Source organism: Dipodomys spectabilis, unplaced genomic scaffold, assembly GCF_019054845.1.
Source record: "Dipodomys spectabilis isolate Male_0828 unplaced genomic scaffold, ASM1905484v1 ptg000024l, whole genome shotgun sequence".
Classification (NCBI taxonomy): domain Eukaryota; kingdom Metazoa; phylum Chordata; class Mammalia; order Rodentia; family Heteromyidae; genus Dipodomys; species Dipodomys spectabilis.
In genome coordinates, this window is record NW_024870701.1 from 834,320 (window position 1) to 852,434 (window position 18,115).

At 36.2% G+C, this 18,115-nt stretch overlaps 1 protein-coding gene across 2 annotated transcripts in view; it reads right to left on the bottom strand.

Moving 5' to 3' along the window:
- The window catches only part of Smchd1 (structural maintenance of chromosomes flexible hinge domain containing 1), a 135,988-nt gene that overhangs the window by 22,442 nt on the left and 95,431 nt on the right, over positions 1-18,115 (bottom strand). For both annotated transcript variants that reach the window (XM_042675370.1, XM_042675371.1), the window contains exons 37-44: positions 16,510-16,662; positions 11,283-11,409; positions 11,010-11,129; positions 9,808-9,893; positions 5,727-5,849; positions 3,548-3,738; positions 1,169-1,278; positions 970-1,040 (exon numbers count right to left, since the gene is read on the bottom strand). In XM_042675370.1, the coding sequence (XP_042531304.1) occupies positions 970-1,040; positions 1,169-1,278; positions 3,548-3,738; positions 5,727-5,849; positions 9,808-9,893; positions 11,010-11,129; positions 11,283-11,409; positions 16,510-16,662 (981 nt within the window). The remainder of the gene's footprint in view (positions 1-969; positions 1,041-1,168; positions 1,279-3,547; positions 3,739-5,726; positions 5,850-9,807; positions 9,894-11,009; positions 11,130-11,282; positions 11,410-16,509; positions 16,663-18,115) is intronic.

Consider the following 18,115-nt stretch of genomic DNA (forward strand, 5'->3'; position numbering starts at 1 on the left):
GATAAAAAGCTTGTATTGTTTACACTGCCCAAGTCTAATATTTTGTTATGGCAGTCCTAGAAAACTAATACCAAATTATACTTCCACCAACACTGAGTGAGTTGTGAGTTCCAGACAATTTCATAACCTTAAACACATCTCATTTGTATTTGTATCTTGGAACATTTGTTTGTATATTTTGTCCAATCTTACGTTATTAATATGCAGGATTTAAGTTGGGTTTGCTTAAGCTATGCATGTGCATGTATCATTAACATTATTTGTTTTTCTTAGAGACATGATCTCACTATGTCGCCCAGTCTGACCTAGAACTCTCAACCTGCCTGCTTCAGCCTTGTGAATGCTAGGATTTACATGCATGTGTCACCATGTCCCAAAAATAGAATGATTATTATGTCTTTATTATTTTGTTTTTGTTTTTCCAATCCTGGGGGCTTGAACTCAGGGTCTAGACACTGTCCTGGAACCTCTGTGCTAAAGGATAGCACTCTACCACTTGGGCCATAGTGCCACATGTGGCTTTTTCTGAGTACTTTATTGGGGATAAGATTCTCGTGGACTTTTCTGTCTAGGCTGGCTTTGAACTGCAATCCTCAGATCTTAGCCTCCAAGTAGCCAGGATTACAGGTGTGAGCTACTGGTGCCCGGCTTATGCTAAATTTTAAAAATGTAAGTTAGGGCTGGGAAGGTGGCTCAGTGGTAGAGCGCTTGCCTTGCATGCATGAGGTCCTGGGTTCAATTCCTCAGCACTACATAAGCAGAAAATAAAAAAGCTGGAAGTGGTGCTATGGCTCAAGTGGCAGAGCGCTAGCCTTGAGCTGAAGAGCTCAAGGGACAGCGCCCAGGCCCAGAGTTCAGGCCCCATGACTGGACCCCCCCCCCAAAATTTTTTTTTTTAAATAATAAAAATAAAAATGTAAGTTAGAATTAATTGAGCCTACAGGTTAAAAAAAGAAATGAAGTACAAACCTCTCTTCTGTAATGATTGGCTGCATCCAGGTTATCCAAAATAATGGTGTCTCCTAACAGCATACCAAATACTAAAAACACCAAAAAATTAAAGAATATTAATAACATTAGCACTTACAAGCTAAGAACATACTTTTCATTATTACACACCTGTATCACAAATATCCGTATAAAATAAAACCACCACAATACCCTTTACCTGTTTCACAATGTTCTACATTATCTGGAAATGTTAACAAGTCTCGAGCAAAGACTGGATCTCCACTGGGTTTAAAATATAATTTTCCATTTCGGAAATGAGGGAGAGGTCTAAATTAAAAATAAATAAATGTATTAAACAACACATGTAACAATTTCAAAAAATAAAAGAGAAACATGATTATGCATCATTTTGACCATACAATCAAGTGCCCATCTATCACAAATGATACCCTAAATAATCAAATATCGTGTCCTAGAAATGAAAATAGTTACCATGTAAAAATATCTGGTTGGTTTTTGCTTCAGAAATTCAAGATCTTTTATTCCTGCCCTATAAGAGGATCACTTTAATTTTTTTTTAATTTTTAAGTAAGTTTTTTATTGTAAAAATAGCGTACAGAGGGGTTACAGTTACATGAGTAAGGTAATGACTACATTTCCTATTGAGCATTGTTAGCTCCTCTTTCTTTTACCTCTACCATCCCTTTCCTCTCCACCTTCCAAACTCCTCCTTCCCTCCCCACTACAAGTTGTAAAGTTCATTTTTAACAGTGTCTTGTACATCTCATTGTTACAATGGGGCAACCTGTATCCCTATTTAAGTGTTTTGTTTTTTCCCTTCCCCTTCCCAAATTAGAAAAATGTATATACAAGATGCAGGGCACCAGAATCAAACACAGTGAAAACAGGGGTTATACTGTGGGGGAGGAACATACCAAAGAAACAAAAAAAAATACATAATACATTTTAAGTACATTAAAAACAATAGCAAGAAAGAGAAATCCACTTGTATCTGGTTGGTTTTATCTGTGCTAGTGAACTGTAAGTAAAATGACTTTTTAATATAAGCTAACTGCTTAGCTTGATGAAGAAAGGAGAAAGGCAGCCTCTAAAGATGGACCATATGAGGATGCCAATGACATAATAACTGCCTCAAATGAGGCCACAGAATGGGTACAGAAAGTTGCACAGCTCAAGACTAGGACAGATAGGGGAGGCTATTAAGTATTTTTGAATCCCTGTAACTCTGATAGAGTAGAAAGACACAACTAAAGCCTAAGGATGATTATGATGATGGTGGTGATGATGATGATGATGATGATGATAATAATAAGTTTCAGAGATAATAAATGAATGGTGACTTTTCATATAGAGGAGGTGGCGAAGTTAATAAGAGTAACAGGCAAAAAAACCCTATATCCCCCAAAAGGAAGAGGTGAGAATACTAAGAATAGGAACAGAGGGGATTATGTAACTAGTTTCTACAACAAACTTTATACTCAATTCATTCTTTCCCTAAATGAAATATTTTCTTAAGTTGCTCTTCAAGAACTGTAGAGATAAAATAGAACTTTCCAAGAGAATCTTTTTTCCACAAAAAGTACTCCCCTTATCAATATAGTGATCTTGACCTGGCAGGAAGGCCTATGTTGACTTAAATGGGTTTAAGTAGCAGAATGGTAAATTTGAAAATTGATACAGTCTTGAGTTCAAAATGCAGCTACTTTCTCAATCTATTTTTAGATTACATCACAACATGTTTATTAACAGTGTAGACTCTTATTGAGTTACTAATCTCCTTTAGGTCCTCATACATGAATATAAGCCTTCTAAAGTTGAAAAACAATTATTGGCAACAATGTTATACATTTTAATTGTTCCGTTAGCATTTTCTTTTAGCCTTTCTAAGATGAAGTAAAAAAAAAAACTTTCTAAGGTGATTTTTTAAAAGGCATAATTAGCTGGAAATGTGGCTCAGTGATAAAGTGCTTGTTTACCTTACATAAAGCCCTGGATTCGGTTCCTCAGTACTACATTAACAGAAAAAGCTGAAAAGTGGCACTGTGGCTCAAGTGGTAGAGTTTAGCCTTGAGCAAAAAGTTTAGGGAGAGTGTCCTGGCCCTGAGTCCAATCCCCGGCACCAGCACAAAAAAAAATAAAATAAAAAATAGATGCTTTGCCAGGCACCGGTGGCACATGCCTATAATCCTAGCTACTCAGGAGGCTGAGATCTGAGGATCATGGTTCAAAGCCAGCCTGGGCAAAAAAGTCTGTGACACTCTTATCTCCAATAACCCACCAGAAAACTAGAAGTGGCACTGTGGCTCAAGTGGTAGAGTGCTAGCCTTGAGCTGAAGAGCTGAGGGACAGCACCCAGTCCCAGAGTTCAAAGCCCCACAACTGACAAAAAAATTTTAAAAAATAAAGGCTTTAAAAACAATAACAACAACAAAATGGCCTGTGGATTGGGGTGTGGTCTAGGCTTAGTAAAGATCTTGCCCAGCATGTGTGAGCTCCGAAATTTGATCCAAATACTGGAAAATTAACCAGGCAATTAATTCCAGAAAAAGAATGGTTACTTTTACATTTCTCTGACCTTTTCCAATCTGGCAGAGTCTTCTTATAAATAGAATCAAGGGGTAACACCTGTTGACGACCCTGGGTTTCATCATATATTCGACGTGCAGCATCGGTGGTTAGGGTGACCACACAGTCCATGTCACTTGCCAGATGCCAGGAAATAACCATTGCAGCTCTGTCATCTTCAATTTGTGCAAGATGTGCAATCTACAATTCATTTTAACATCAAGTAAAACATTTAAAAATAAACATAAAAATCTGTCATTAAATATTTTAAATGTCTAAAACTAAAAAGCAAAATATCTTTCTTAAACATATGAATAAGAAAATTCTCATCCAAGTGAGGTGGCACACACTTGTAATCTTAGCACTTGAGAGGCTGAGTTTGGGCCAACCTTAGTCACACAGTAAGACTATCAAAAAAAAGAGAACACTCAAGCTTTAAAAACTTATATTAGGGGCTGGGAAGGTGGCTCAGTGGTAGAGCGCTTGCCTTGCATGCCTGAGGCCCGGGGTTCGATTCCTCAGCACCACATAAGCAAAAAGAAAAAAGCCGGAAATGGCGCTGTGGCTCAAGTGGTAGAGTGCTAGCCTTGAGCTGAAGAGATGAGGGACAGCGCCCAGGCCCAGAGTTCAGGCCCCACGACCGGACCCAAAACAAAAAAAAAAAAAAAAAAAAAAACTTATATTAACTTCCATGTATGAAGCTAACTATTCTGTCATTAAATTTTTTTGGAGGGAAAATGCCTTAAACACCAGTAAACTTGCAAGTAAATAAAACTGTTGCAAATAGTCTTAGCTAATTAAAGATATACTGTTTTTTATACTTTTATCTCTGCATTAAGAATAGCTATATTTAAATAATAAAATGCAACTTATATTCAATTAAGCATATACAGCTAATATATCTTCTCAAGCAAACATTTCACTTCAGTATTATACTATTTCTTTTAGAATACTAATCTAAATATCACAAATAAGAATTGTTTCATTGATTTATGCTAACGGGAAAATTTCCTTGAAACTTAGGATACCCACTTGATTATTTACAAATATTTGCCTTTAAGCACAGACATTCCTGTTCAATATCAAAACCTCATTTACTGTGTTGACATAGTCTTACCTAATCTGATTTAGTAGCACACATCTGCCTAGCAGTAATAGTGCTTTAAGTTGCTGTTAGATATACTACAATGTCTGTGCTTGTTTTCCAATTCACTAGAAGTCAATGGAAGAAAAATTAAGACAAAAAGGAGGGAGGGGTGTGAAAGAAGGAAATGTTAAAGTTAGTGCAAGCTGGGAATGTAGCTTAGTGGTAGAGTGCTTGCCTAGTATGCATGAAGCCCAGGGTTCAATTCCTCAGTACCACATAATCAGAAAAAGTCAGATGTAACACTGTGGCTCAAGTGGTAGAGTGTTAGCTTTGAGCAAAAGAAGCTCAGGGACAGTGCCCAGGTGCTCAGTTCAAGTCCCAGGACTGGGGATGGGGGAGTGGGGTGGGGGGAAACTACTGTAAACAAAGATGAAAAGTTCTTGCCAAGGTAGGAAGGATTAATAGAGGTAAATTAAATATAAACTAAAGAAATAATTTCTTATGTGTGACAAACTTATTTTCCAAAAGAAATATTATAATGGAATAAAATATATTTACAAGAATATAGCAACTATAAAGATCTAAGGCAACAGTCATCTAATGAACTTAGCAATGATTGCTTAGCAATGATTGCAAACAGAAGTTCTAATTGAGAAAAAAATGTGAAAAAGAAATGTTCATCATTAAATAATACTAGGATAAAAATGAAAAAATAACTTAGAAAGAATGATAATTATTTTACTTTGTAGTAAAATATGCACAAACTTTTTTTTACTGTTCCTTTTTCTTAAATCTAGGGTTTCTATAATAGCATAAGATTTGGAACTCAAAAGAACACTGTTGATATTTTTCCATCTTAAGTTGGTCTGAAGACACAGCTGCTGACAGACCCTATGAATAATGAAAATTTCCACAGCCTTCTCTCTTCCCAGAGAGTAAACTGCTGGACAGGATCTGTTAAACACTGAGACTAGTAATCAGAGAAGTTAGGTCCCACCTCAGTTCTCAGCCAGTGCAATTTGTTTCAGTGAAGTTCTATTTTAAATAAAAATGATACAAGGTAACAAGAATGTACTGTTTCTTAAATAACTTAAATACAAACCTTTCCCAAAACATCTCCACTGCCTTTAGTATAATTTGGAAGTGTACATGATCTTCTGGGTTTTTTCTTTAGTTCTTCCTGTTCTGCTATCTTTCTTTTCAAAAGTGCTTCAATGTATGACACCTGTAATTTATATAGAAAATTTTATCCATAAGGCCAATACTATAAAATGTGAGAACATAAAAGTTAATCAGGGGGGATCCACGCACTAGTGCTTCTTGCCAGCAATCCAAGCTACTCAGGAGACTAAGATCTGAGGATTGTGGTTTGAAGCCAGCTGGGGCATGAAAAGTCCATGAGATTCTTATCCAATTAACTACCAAAAAGTTGGAACTGAAACTATGGCTCAAATGGTAGGGCACAAAAACTCAGCATCAGCTCCCAGACCAAGTTCAAGCCCCAAGACCAAAAGGAAAAACAATCAGGGGGCAAAATGGAGGATCAGATGTGTTCACTGTTTTGGCTTGGTAAATGAGAAGTGTTAGGTAACATAAGAGAGATCACATATTTCATCTCTCTCTCTCTTTATAACATTGGGAAACATGAAAAAGGCAGCAGGAAAACAGAAAAGCATGGAGAAGCAGGCACAACAGAAAAAATGAGAAAGTTTCTAGTTGGTCCCTGGCTTCCTGGGTGAGGGAAGGGAAGCTCAAGATGCCAACAGAAGGCATATGGGTATTCCCTCCAACTCCAGGCCACCACACAGATCCTATTTAAAAATTGAGACATTTCAACTATTGTAGTTGATTAAAACTCCCAACAAACATCTTGGCATCAGATAGGTTAATCACAATGCAGAAACACAAGTAATATGAAGAAATAGACACTGTATGACCTCCAAAAGTCAACAATTCCACAATAAAGGACTTCTACAATAATGCAGTGTATGAACTTTTAAAGAATGAACAATGCTAAGAATGATCAATGTCATTAAAAAGGACATGTATAAACTTCCTGAAAGAACTTAGAGAATATAAAGAGCTGAATGAGCTTAAAGAAAAATCAAATAAACAGCTGAAAGAAATAAGGAAAACAATCTGAAATATATGAGAAGAATTTTTAATAAAATAAAAATATAGAAGTACTAGGGGAAAAAAAAACAGACTGAAATTCTTGAAAGTTCAGTAATACAAATTTAAAAATGAGTCAAGCCAGGCGCCAATGGCTCACACCTGTAATCCTAGCTACTCAGGAAACAAATCTGAGGATCTTGGTTCAAAGCTAGCCCACAAAGTAAAGTAAGACTCTTTTTTTTTTTTTCTTTCTTTTGTCAGTTGTGGGGCTTAAACTCTGGGCTTGGGCGCTGTCCCTCAGCTCTTAAGCTCAAGAAGGCACTACTTCCAGTTTTCTAGTGGTTTATTGGAGAGAAGAGTCTCACAGCCTTTCCTACCTGGGCTGGTTTTGTAAACCCTGATTCTCAGATCTCAGTCTCCTGAGTAGCTAGGATTACAGGCAAGAACCAGGTGCCCGGCTGAGATTCTTATCTGCAATTAACCACCAGAAAACCGAAGTGGTGCTGTGGCTCAAGTGGTAGAGTGCTAGCCTTGAGCTGAAGAGCTGAGGGACAGTGCCCAGGCCCAGAGTTCAAGCCCCACAACTGACCCCTCGCCAACCTCCCCCCCCCCCCCCAAAAACAGCTGAAAGTCTTGCTAACAGAATCAAGGTTGAAAATAGAGTATCAGTAACAAACATAGAGGAATTAAAATAATCATACAAATAAAAATAACAAGAAAATATGAACAGAACATTTTTGGGATACCATCAAAACACCAAGCCTCTAAAGTGGAAGGAGAAAAATATAAGAAATAAAAATATATTCATTAAAAGGTAGAAGCAAAACCCCCCAATCTTGCCTAAGAGAGGGCAATCCAAGTGCAGGAGTTTTCAGAGCACCAAATAGAAAAGGTCAGAAAAAAAAAAAAAAAAACAGAAAAAGGTCAGTTAAAACACTAAAAATACAGAATATTAAAAACTGCAAGACAAATAAGTCACGTATAAAAGCAGACCTCAGGGCTGGGAAGGTGGCTCAGTGGTAGAGTGCTTGCTTTGCATGCCTGAGGCCCTGGGTTCGATTCCTCAGCACCACATAAGCAAAAAGAAAAAAGCCGGAAGTGGCGCTGTGGCTCAAGTGGTAGAGTGCTAGCCTTGAGCTGAAGAGCTGAGGGACAACGCCCAGGCCCAGAGTTCAGGCCCCACGACCGGACCCAAAAAAAAAACAAAACAAAAGCAGACTTCAGAAAAACCTTCTAACACTAAAGGCTAGAAGGGCTTGGAAATAAAGCATACAAAGGGCATTCCAAGCCCTCAGAGTAACTATTAACCTAGAGTAAATGTATATAGCAAAGGTATCTTCTTAATTGACAAAGAAATATACATTTTCTATAATAAATAAAAACTACTCATGATCATTAAACCACAAAGAGATCCCACACACAGAGAATCATGGTATGAGCTGGGAATATAGCTTAGTGGTAGAGTGCTTGTCTACCATGCATGAAGTACTGAGTTGGATTCAGTACCACATACACAGAAAAAGCCAGAAGTGGTGCTATGGCTCAAGTGGGTAGAGTGCTAGCCTTAAGCAAAAGAAGCTCAGGGACAGTGCCCAGAGCCTGAGTCTGAGCCCCAGGGCTGGCAAAGAAGAAAAAAGAAAATCATGGTGAATGCAACCAGGAAAAAGCAATAAAGGATAAATCCCAGCAGATGAGTAGATCAGGATATGGCAATGATTAGCAAAGAAGCAAGTATCATCTCTTTACCACAAAAAAAACCCCAGCAGAATGACATACCTTTCAATATTAACACAAAATGTTACTAGTATTTCTTCAAACAAAAGATAGAGGAAAGGTGGGTTAAAACCTGACCATTTATTATCCTACAATAAACACATCTCACTGAAACATTGGCTTACATGAAAGGATGGAAAAAAATTCTATAGAGTACAACTCTATTCCAATCTAATAAATTAGATTTCATACCAAAATTAGAGAAAACAAAGATGGTCATTTCACATTAATAAAGTGAATAGTCCAAGTAGAGATAGGAGGGCTCAAATAGTAGTGGAGTCTCAAGTTCAAACTCCAATTTTTTTTAAAAAAAGGAGATAACAATTGTACAATAGTTGGTATATACAAACCAAATACTGAAATACTCAAATTTCATTTTAAAAAAATCGAATGAACTTATATACAGTAATAGTGAGTGCCATCAACAGCTCACTCTCACCAATAGATAGACATCCAGATTAAAAAGAAATCAACAAAAAAATCTTCAGAATTATTCAACAGTATAGGTCAAAATGAACATAATGGAAATCTACAGAATATAAGATCCAGAAGCTATACAATATATTCTTCTCAGACACCCATATAACTTTTTCAAAAATAGATGTTTTTATTAGAATATATTAGTTGCACAAAGGAGATTTTGTGACATTATCACACATACAATGTTTCCCTATCAACTTCATTCTCTCTCATCCTCCACCAGAATATTTTAAGATACAAAGTGAGTCTCAGGGCTGGGAAGATGGCTCAGTGGTAGAGCGCTTTCCTTGCATGCATGAGGCCCTGGGTTCAATTCCTCAGCACCACATAAGCAGAAAAAAAAAAAAAAAAGCTGGAAGTGGCACTGTGGCTCAAGTGGTAGAGTGCTAGCCTTGAGCTGAAGAGCTGAGGGACAGCGCCCAGGCCCAGAGTTCAAGCCGGACCCAAAGTGAGTCTAAATAAATGTAAGAAATCTGAGATAACCCCCTCTATTCTATAAGACCACAATGGAATATAAATACAAATCAACAACAAAAGAAACTACAGGAAGTTTTCAAACACATGAAATAGTGCCTTTCATCTCAGTGAGGACCGGAAGCATAAATATAGACTAAGGTCCAAACATGCTCATGGGTAAGAAACAAGACTATCACTAAAAACAAAACAAAACAACAACAAAAAAAAACCCCAATGCAAATAGGGCTGAAGTAGTGGTCAGAGCCTGTCTGACAAACAAGAGACAAAGAGTTCAAACAACTAGCTGTGCCAAAAATAAAAACTAAAATAACATTTAATGTATACTTTGTAAGCTATACCTGTTGTGTTGTAGGAATATCAATATTATATGTTTTCAACTCATTTCGCAACTGGGACTCCTTTAATTTTGCTTCTTCCACTTGGCCTAAAATTGAGAACAAAATAATTCAATTTTTAAAAATCCTCAAAATTTAGCTTTAAAAAAATTCAATTTTTTGTTTTCTATTTAATGTTTGATGGTAAAATGAAAATTGACAGGCACTTACTTTAGAAACTCAAGATTAAACTATATTAATGTTCAATTCTACTGTATAAAAAGGAAAAATAAAATTAATGTGGCTAAAAGGAATATCACATCCTATGCCACAAATGATTTACAAATAACTATACATGGATAGTATTAGAACCAATTAATACAAAAAAAACAGTGCTATGCAAATGATATGCTATTACCTTAATGTCTATAAGATCTCTGATGTTGCATATAGATATCTAAAAATGTGTGGCAGGCAATGAATGTATGTTGGTTAGCTGATGAAAATATTAAGTATATAACACTATTTAACTATATAACTAGTATACAAAGTAAAAACACAAGTTAAAATGTAAACAGACAAAGTGATAGAGCAAATACAGTCAATGCCTTTTGTTTTAATTTCATCACTTAAAAACAAAGCAAACATTCTAGACTGACTTAAGAATAAGTGATATATTTTTCAGTTTTACTGCTTATGGCCCCATACACCCCTAGAGTGCATAAAGTTTATGACTCAAGCTAAATATGAATTTACTCATTACTCTATGTGATAATGTAAGGCTAGGTATAATGTAGGCACTAGGCACAAATACCATGAATATGTGAGAAACCTTAAATTTGTGTCATATTGAGACTTCTAATACAAAACCCCAAAATTTTACAATTGATGGCAAGATACACAGACATTTTATCTTAAAAACTGCTAAAAAGCAATATAGCAGGTTATGCTGGTAAATCTTAGCTATACTCAAGAGGCTGAGATCAAGGTTCAAGATTTGAAAGTTAGCTTAGGCTGGAAGCATATATCAAGTGGTAGAAGAGCATTAGCAAAACAAGCCTGCCAAGCAGCCTGGTTCTGAGTTTAAAAGAAAAAAAGCCAGTTTTCTTGATTTTACTTACAGTACAATGAAAACAGACACAAGATAAGTCTCACAATTTCTACCACCTGCATGATCATTTCCCAAAGCATAACTTTTTACTGCTTTTGAAAACAAAATGACTTACATTTCATTTCATCAAGAAGCTGTTTGCTTGCTTCAAATAGACTTCTATACATAACAATAGATTTAGATAACTGGTCCTTTTCTTTTGTAAGTGCTGCCATTTGTTGCTGCTTCTTAACATCTAAGAAAAAAAATTCAAATAATGTTAACAACTTAAAAACTGCGACTTTACCAAAATACGGCATCATGTTAACAGAAAGCAAAACTAATTGAAACTACCATTACAAATGGGATTTAATAATGGACTTTAGAAATTTACCACTGTAAAACTTACCGTTATAAAACATAAATGGTAGTATATATGGCTCTAATGTTCTTGTTAAAGGTGATAACCGAGGCTCAAAAATAATAATATATTCAGTACTATCCTTTCCAGGACTATTTTCTGCCAGCACTAGACTCTATTAAAAAAAAAAAAAAAGGAAGGAAAATTAAATTTAAAAAGAAAACTTTCAATATTATGTATTTTATCACGCTATTTACAAATAAGAGGACAATCTTTAAAGTTGAAATATACTCATTTTCAAAAAAGATTAAAACATCACCATTACTACTCAGGACACATAAAACAAATCAGTTTACCTTTTGTTATTAGTCTGAAAGCCAAATGACCTTTTCAGTACAAATCATGCAAATTTTACATGTAAAAGAAAATAAGAAAAAGTACCTTCTTCACATCAGATACTTCAATGTCCATTACATTCTGAGCTATAAAATCTGCTCAATTTTATCCATTAATCTGAAGCAGTGCAAAATAGCTAATGTTATGACAGTTATAAAAGCAATCACAAAGAAATGCCCAAAGCCCAAGGCTGAGTTTAAATTACAGCTTGTTACCATGGAAATAGATCCACCAGTCCCATGTGACAGAATAAGAGATATTTGAAAAGCTTAAGATTTGTTTATAAAAGTTCTTTCATTAATGCACAAAAACTCTAAATATGCTTTAGCTTAAGACTACAGTAAATAACTAGTAAATAATGAAAACTACAAAATTTTACCCCAAATGATTTTTTTCAAAGTTCTACAGAAAATAATAGATTTTGGCTGCTTTTTTTTTTTTACAGTAAATATAAATAGAAAAGTAAAATGACAAAAAAATTTAAATTTAGAAAACAGTATAGATCACTCCCAAGACAGACAACTGTACTTTAAGAATTTTTTAAATAAAAAATAGATAATGTAAGCCCTGCCATAAAAGCAATTCTCATTTCCAACCAATTACTGGAAACCATTTTCAATGTATTATACATGAATGTCAACACAAAACTGTACTTCCTATTGAAAAGGTAACATATACACTTAATAGTTAAAACTCACAATTTATCAAATCATAAAATACATAGCTATCAATTTACACATTTTTAACAGTATACACTATAGCACCCATTCATTTGATAATGAACATTTTAAGTTTGAAAATTTTAAGTCACCACCTATAACTCAACAAAGAATATGTCACTGAATGTTTTTTGTAAATGTGTTTTCTAGGATAGATAACGAGAAATATAATAACTAGTAAAACAAATTATTTTAATTGGTATGTATCAAATTTCCTTGTTTTCTTTTTTTTTTAGTAGAAAGGGATGTATCACTTATTTTCTCATCAACATCATAGGAAAGTACTCAATTCCCCTGATACTGACCAACATTTAGTAGCAATCATAATTTTTTTCTAAGCAAGAGGGATTAAAATTCTATTATTATTATTTGACTAGCCTCTCCCAAAGTACTACTGAGGTCATGCTTTTCATGTTTTCCTGTTATTTATACTTTTTCTTCCATTAAATGCTTACTCATTTTTATTTTTACTCATTTTATTTTTTTTACTGGATTATCTTTTTACCTTGCTTACTTGCAAGAAATCTGTTGGAAGGTTTTAAAAAACATACAGTATATTATTCTTCTATTAGTCCATTATATGCATCTACATATATATGCAGAAAAATTTCTCTCCCAATTAATAAATTAAAAAACTAATTTTCCTTTAAAATTTTCCTCTTTTCTATTATAGAAATTAGGTAATAAACCTTTCATGTAACCATTACCCAGTGTCAGAAATTGTTTAAGGCTCTCAACTGTAACTGTAGTACTGCTCCCAAAACTTTAAGATAGGAATGTGGGTCAAATGGTTATTTAGTTAAGCACAAGACCCTGAGTTCAAAACCCCCATTACCCCAACAGAAAGATAAAATAAGCATTGTTACTTCTTTTATAGTTCTATTTAAGATATTTATGATACATCCAAGTTTGCTTTATGTATAGCTATTTAGGGGTGGGGAAGGGTAAGATTGCCAGACTAACAAAAATGACGAGTCCAAAAGTAGACCCAAGTATAAGCAAGAATTTAGCATACATGAAATGGACAAATGCATATAAGAATGAAACTTCCAAAGTACCCGGAAAAAAAAGAACAGTTGTGTGTGTACGTGTGTGTGTGTGTCTGTCTGTGTGTGTGTGTGTCTGTGTGTGATGCAGGTGGTTTTTAGTGTTTACTGATGATGGGGTGTTCAGTTTCTTTTCTTCAAAGCCCCAATCTAATATTAGGCAAAGTAGCGGGGAGCCTTTTGTTTTTGTAAATTACTGGGAAATGGCATTTGAAGGAGTATGCTCGTACAACTTAGCTGAAAGTAGAAATCTTTCTCATCCATTGAAGCTAAATGGGTATCCCAGAAAGCTTGTTTGCTGAAGAAGACAACTCAGGCCATATTAAAGATGTCTCCAGGCAGAGAATTAGAACACAGTGGTACACTGAAGAGTTGGGGGCTATAGCTCTATTCGGACTTTTCTGTCTTCTTATAGCTTCTTATTATTTTAGGACTTATTTGTACCCTAGATTTCCAGAAACAAAGGAGCAACAGCAAATTCACCGTATTTTGGTCTTGAGAAACTGCTCCCTATATGTACAGTTCAGCTTAGCCACTGATTGCCTTGTTATTTTCTTACTAGGTTCTTTCTGAGATAAGGAAGAAAAAAAAATCACCAGTTTGGAGTTAGCAATGCTAATGAATGTGTGTCCACAGGCTGTACCAGGCAGCATAAGCAAGCAATATTAAGCAGCCCAGATCAGTAGCAAAGGGACTGTGTTGCTTGGGAGGTGGTATGGTGGCATGTTTACAGATTTTCCTCTGGATTCAACACTTTTTCATTTGTAGAAGACAGTTACAACCAGGCTACAATGACAAAGGGCGTGGAAGGACTTCACTGGGGGCTCTTACTCTATTTTACATGTAAGAATTAAATTTCAGATTAGTACTGCCCTGCTTCTAAGGCTCTGAATCCAGGCTTAGAGTCATCATGTCCTATGGGAATTTGTTGTGCCAAGCTATAAACTTCTCATTTTGTAGCATCAGCTAGGCCAGTAAGAATGAACTGGGACCTCATCTCACACTGATGATATCTCACATGTTGGCTGGCTATGTAAACTGCCTCTTTCCTACTGACAGAGTTTTTATTTTTAAGTGCAAATGTATATTTTCTCCTTCATGCCAGAAGAAAAAAATAATGACTTTTGCCATTCATTCTAGAACTTTAAAGTTTAAAAAAATGATGGTACTAACTGAAATTCTTTTATTTTTGAACATGACAACAGATAATATAGACTACTCAAGATCAGAACATCATACCTTTCTAAGGCTGTTGATTCTAAGAGTTTTGATCAATACCATCAAAAAACCTTTTCAGTTGACATGCTGTAGTAAATTTTATTGACTATGCCCATTAGTGTTAGTACCTGACTAAGGAGAATTACATTCCTGGTTCTGTGTGAGAAGGGTGTATAAAGGCACATTTGCCCTGATTTTGTTTTAAATTACAAATTAATGTTCTCAGAACTGGATTTTCTTTCTCTCATAATTAAAACTTTTTGTTGTTGTTTTGGATTTAATGAAGTATTGCTAGCTGAAGCCAGTCTGACATGGGAAGAGGTGTCAAATTGATGAGAGGTGTACAGCCTGATTAAACCAAACCACGAGCCCTTTTAAAGAACAATAAAACATATTTTACATGCTAAAAAAAAGAATGAAATTTCCACAGCAAGTAGGGAAATAATACAGAGAATGCCAATAACATAGCAAATATAGATTATAATCTGGGACAAAGCAACGATCTTTTTTTGGGGGGGGGGGGGAGGGGGGGGGAGTCCGGCCGTGGGGCCTGAACTCTGGGCCTGGGCGCTGTCCCTCAGCTCTTCAGCTCAAGGCTAGCGCTCTACCACTTGAGCCACAGCACCACTTCCGGCTTTTTTGTTTATGTGGTGCTGAGGAATCGAACCCAGGGGCCTCATGCATGCAAGGCAAGTGCTCTACCACTGAGCCACCTTCCCAGCCCAGCAATGATTATTTTTCTAAACAAATGTGGAACTCTTATACATGAGCATTCAGGACATGTTTTCTAAATTTTTCTTGAGGAAAACATCTGAAAGGCTGGAGGTATGGCTTAGTAGACAACGGAGGCTCTTGTCTCAATCTCTAGCATCCATCAAGAAACACACCCCCCCCCCCCCCCCCCCCCCCCCCCCCCCCGCCCCCCCCCCCCCCCCCCCCCCCCCCCGCCAAGACAACAACATACTATAAGAGATAAAAGGAAAAAAAAAATTGGGAGCCAGGAGTATCTTAAAATAAAATATGAACAGGGAATAGGTAAATTGTAAAACAATGTTAAACATGTCCCTTCTCACACTTTTTAAACAACTTTATTCATGACTGTAATAAAATAAGAAATGTGAATGAGGTGGCAACTGACACTATCAATATCACTAGATGGATCTGACTGACTAGAAAACAGGTGCAACAAAAAAAGCAGCCATTGTTCAGGGCCCTACATATGCTATAAGAGAATTCTTTATAGTGATACCAGATCTATAGGTGCCTCCAAATCAGAAATGAAGATCTTAATGTTATAAACTACAGACATTTAAATGTTGGTAACACTTTAATAAAAATGATGCTATGGTCATAAACACAAAACATATGCAATACTGTGTCAGTATGCATATATACTCCACAAAGTTATGTACTAAATTTTTATCTCTAAAGGGTGACAGTCATGATTCTTTATGATTTTAACATGATATATTTCTAGTGTAAATAAAAAATTTCACTTTAGAAAAAAGATAACAAAGCTAGTCATTAGTTATTAAATTTCATAGTCTATACATTATTGTTTCTATCAAAAAATGGCAACATTATAATGAAATATGAAAATACTGTCATTAAAGCTAAAATCATAAGAATGAGAGAAAGTTGTCATTCCACAGGGGAAAAGATCTTACTATTAGTAATGATGATTTAGGGTTTAATTTGTAACAGAGCAAAAACCACAAAATATTTCAGCAGACTTTCAAACTTGAAATTATTACATTATTACATTAACTATTACAGCTTCATACACACACACACACACACACACACACACACACACACACACACACACAATTAAGTGTCTTAATATGCACGTTTAGAGTATTAACCACCAAAGTCTTAGCCAGGACCCAAACTTACTGTGATTTCAGCTGAACCATTCACAAAAGGAAACTCAAGTGTTCTAACTTTCCCAATGAAGAGTGGGATGTCTATATCCTCCTCATTAAAACCTTTAATGGTAGCTACTACAGTGCCAACCAGATTCATTCCAGTATGATTGCCATAATTATCCTTAAAATAAAGAACAGAAAATAGGTAATTAGAAGACTGGGTTAGAAAGCAAATACAAATCAGAAAAAAGTCCGATATATAGCTCCAGCATTAAGCCATCTTGACCTTTCTTAAATCAACAAATTCAGTTCTAAGTTTGTGTGTTTCACATACTGAAAAGAGTTCTACTAAGCAAAAACAAAATAAAAATAGAAAGTAAGAGCCATTGTCTTAGACTGAAGTCTCTAGTGCTTGTTTTGTTTTTGTTTTGCAAGCACTTTAATTGTAAAATTTCATAGTATTACATACATTAAGTATCTGTTTTTAAAGAGTGCTTAAACTCAATGCTGGTGGCTCATGTCTATAATCCTAAACTACTCACGAGGCTGAGATCTGAGGATCAAGGTTCAAAGCCAGCTTGGGCAGGAAAGTCAGCGAGACTCTTATCTCCATTTAATCAGCAGTGGAGCTCTGGCTCAAGTAGAAGTTTTGAGCAGAAAAGCTCAGGTATACTGCCCAGGCCCTGAGTTCATGCCCCAGGAGACAGACAGACAGACAGACACAGACACACACACACACACACACTCACGCACACAGAGTGCTTAATAGCAAAAAGGTACTATTAAACTTGCGCATACTTATTCTTTTTTTTTTTTTTGGTCGGTCATGGGGCATGAACTCTGGACCTGGGCACTGTCTCTCAGCTCCTCAGCTCAAGGCAAGCACTCTACCACTTGAGCCACAGCACCACTTCCAGTTTTCTGGTGGTTTATTGGAGATAAGAACCTTTCGGATTTTCCTGCCCAGGATGGCTTTGAACTGCAATCCTCAGATCTCAGCCTCCTGAGTATCTAGGATTATAGGCATGAGCCACCAGCACCCAGCTGAACTTTCTACAATGTTTGTGCATAATTGTTAACCACAGAAATATTTGTGAAGGACAAGTTAAGAACCTCACTTGGTGCTGGGAATGATGTCTTGAGGCGCCTATGCCCCAGGACACATGAAACAGGTGACAAGGGAGCATGACTAGGGAGAAGTAGCCCAGGTTATATGGTCTTACTGACCATGTCTTAAGAAATAAAAGACCAGGACTGAGAAGATGGCTCAGTGGTAGAGCGCTTGCCTTGCATGCATGAGGCCCTTGGTTCGATTCCTCAGGACTCCATAAGCAAAAAGAAAAAAGCCGGAAGTGGCACTGTGGCTCAAGTGGTAGAGCTTTAGCCTTGAGCTGAAGAGCTGAAGGACAGCGCCCAGGCCCAGAGTTCAGGCCCCATGACCGGACCTCTCCCCCACCCCAAAAAAAAGGAAATAAAATTTCAAAGATTAGTGATATGGCTCAGTGGTAAAGTACTGCCCTAGCATGTTGCAAGGCCCTAAAGGTTCCTTTGCCACCAGCAAAATTTTAAAACAAAAATGACACAAAAACAAAAGAAACATAGGTCACATGGTTTCCCTTATCTGCAATAACTAG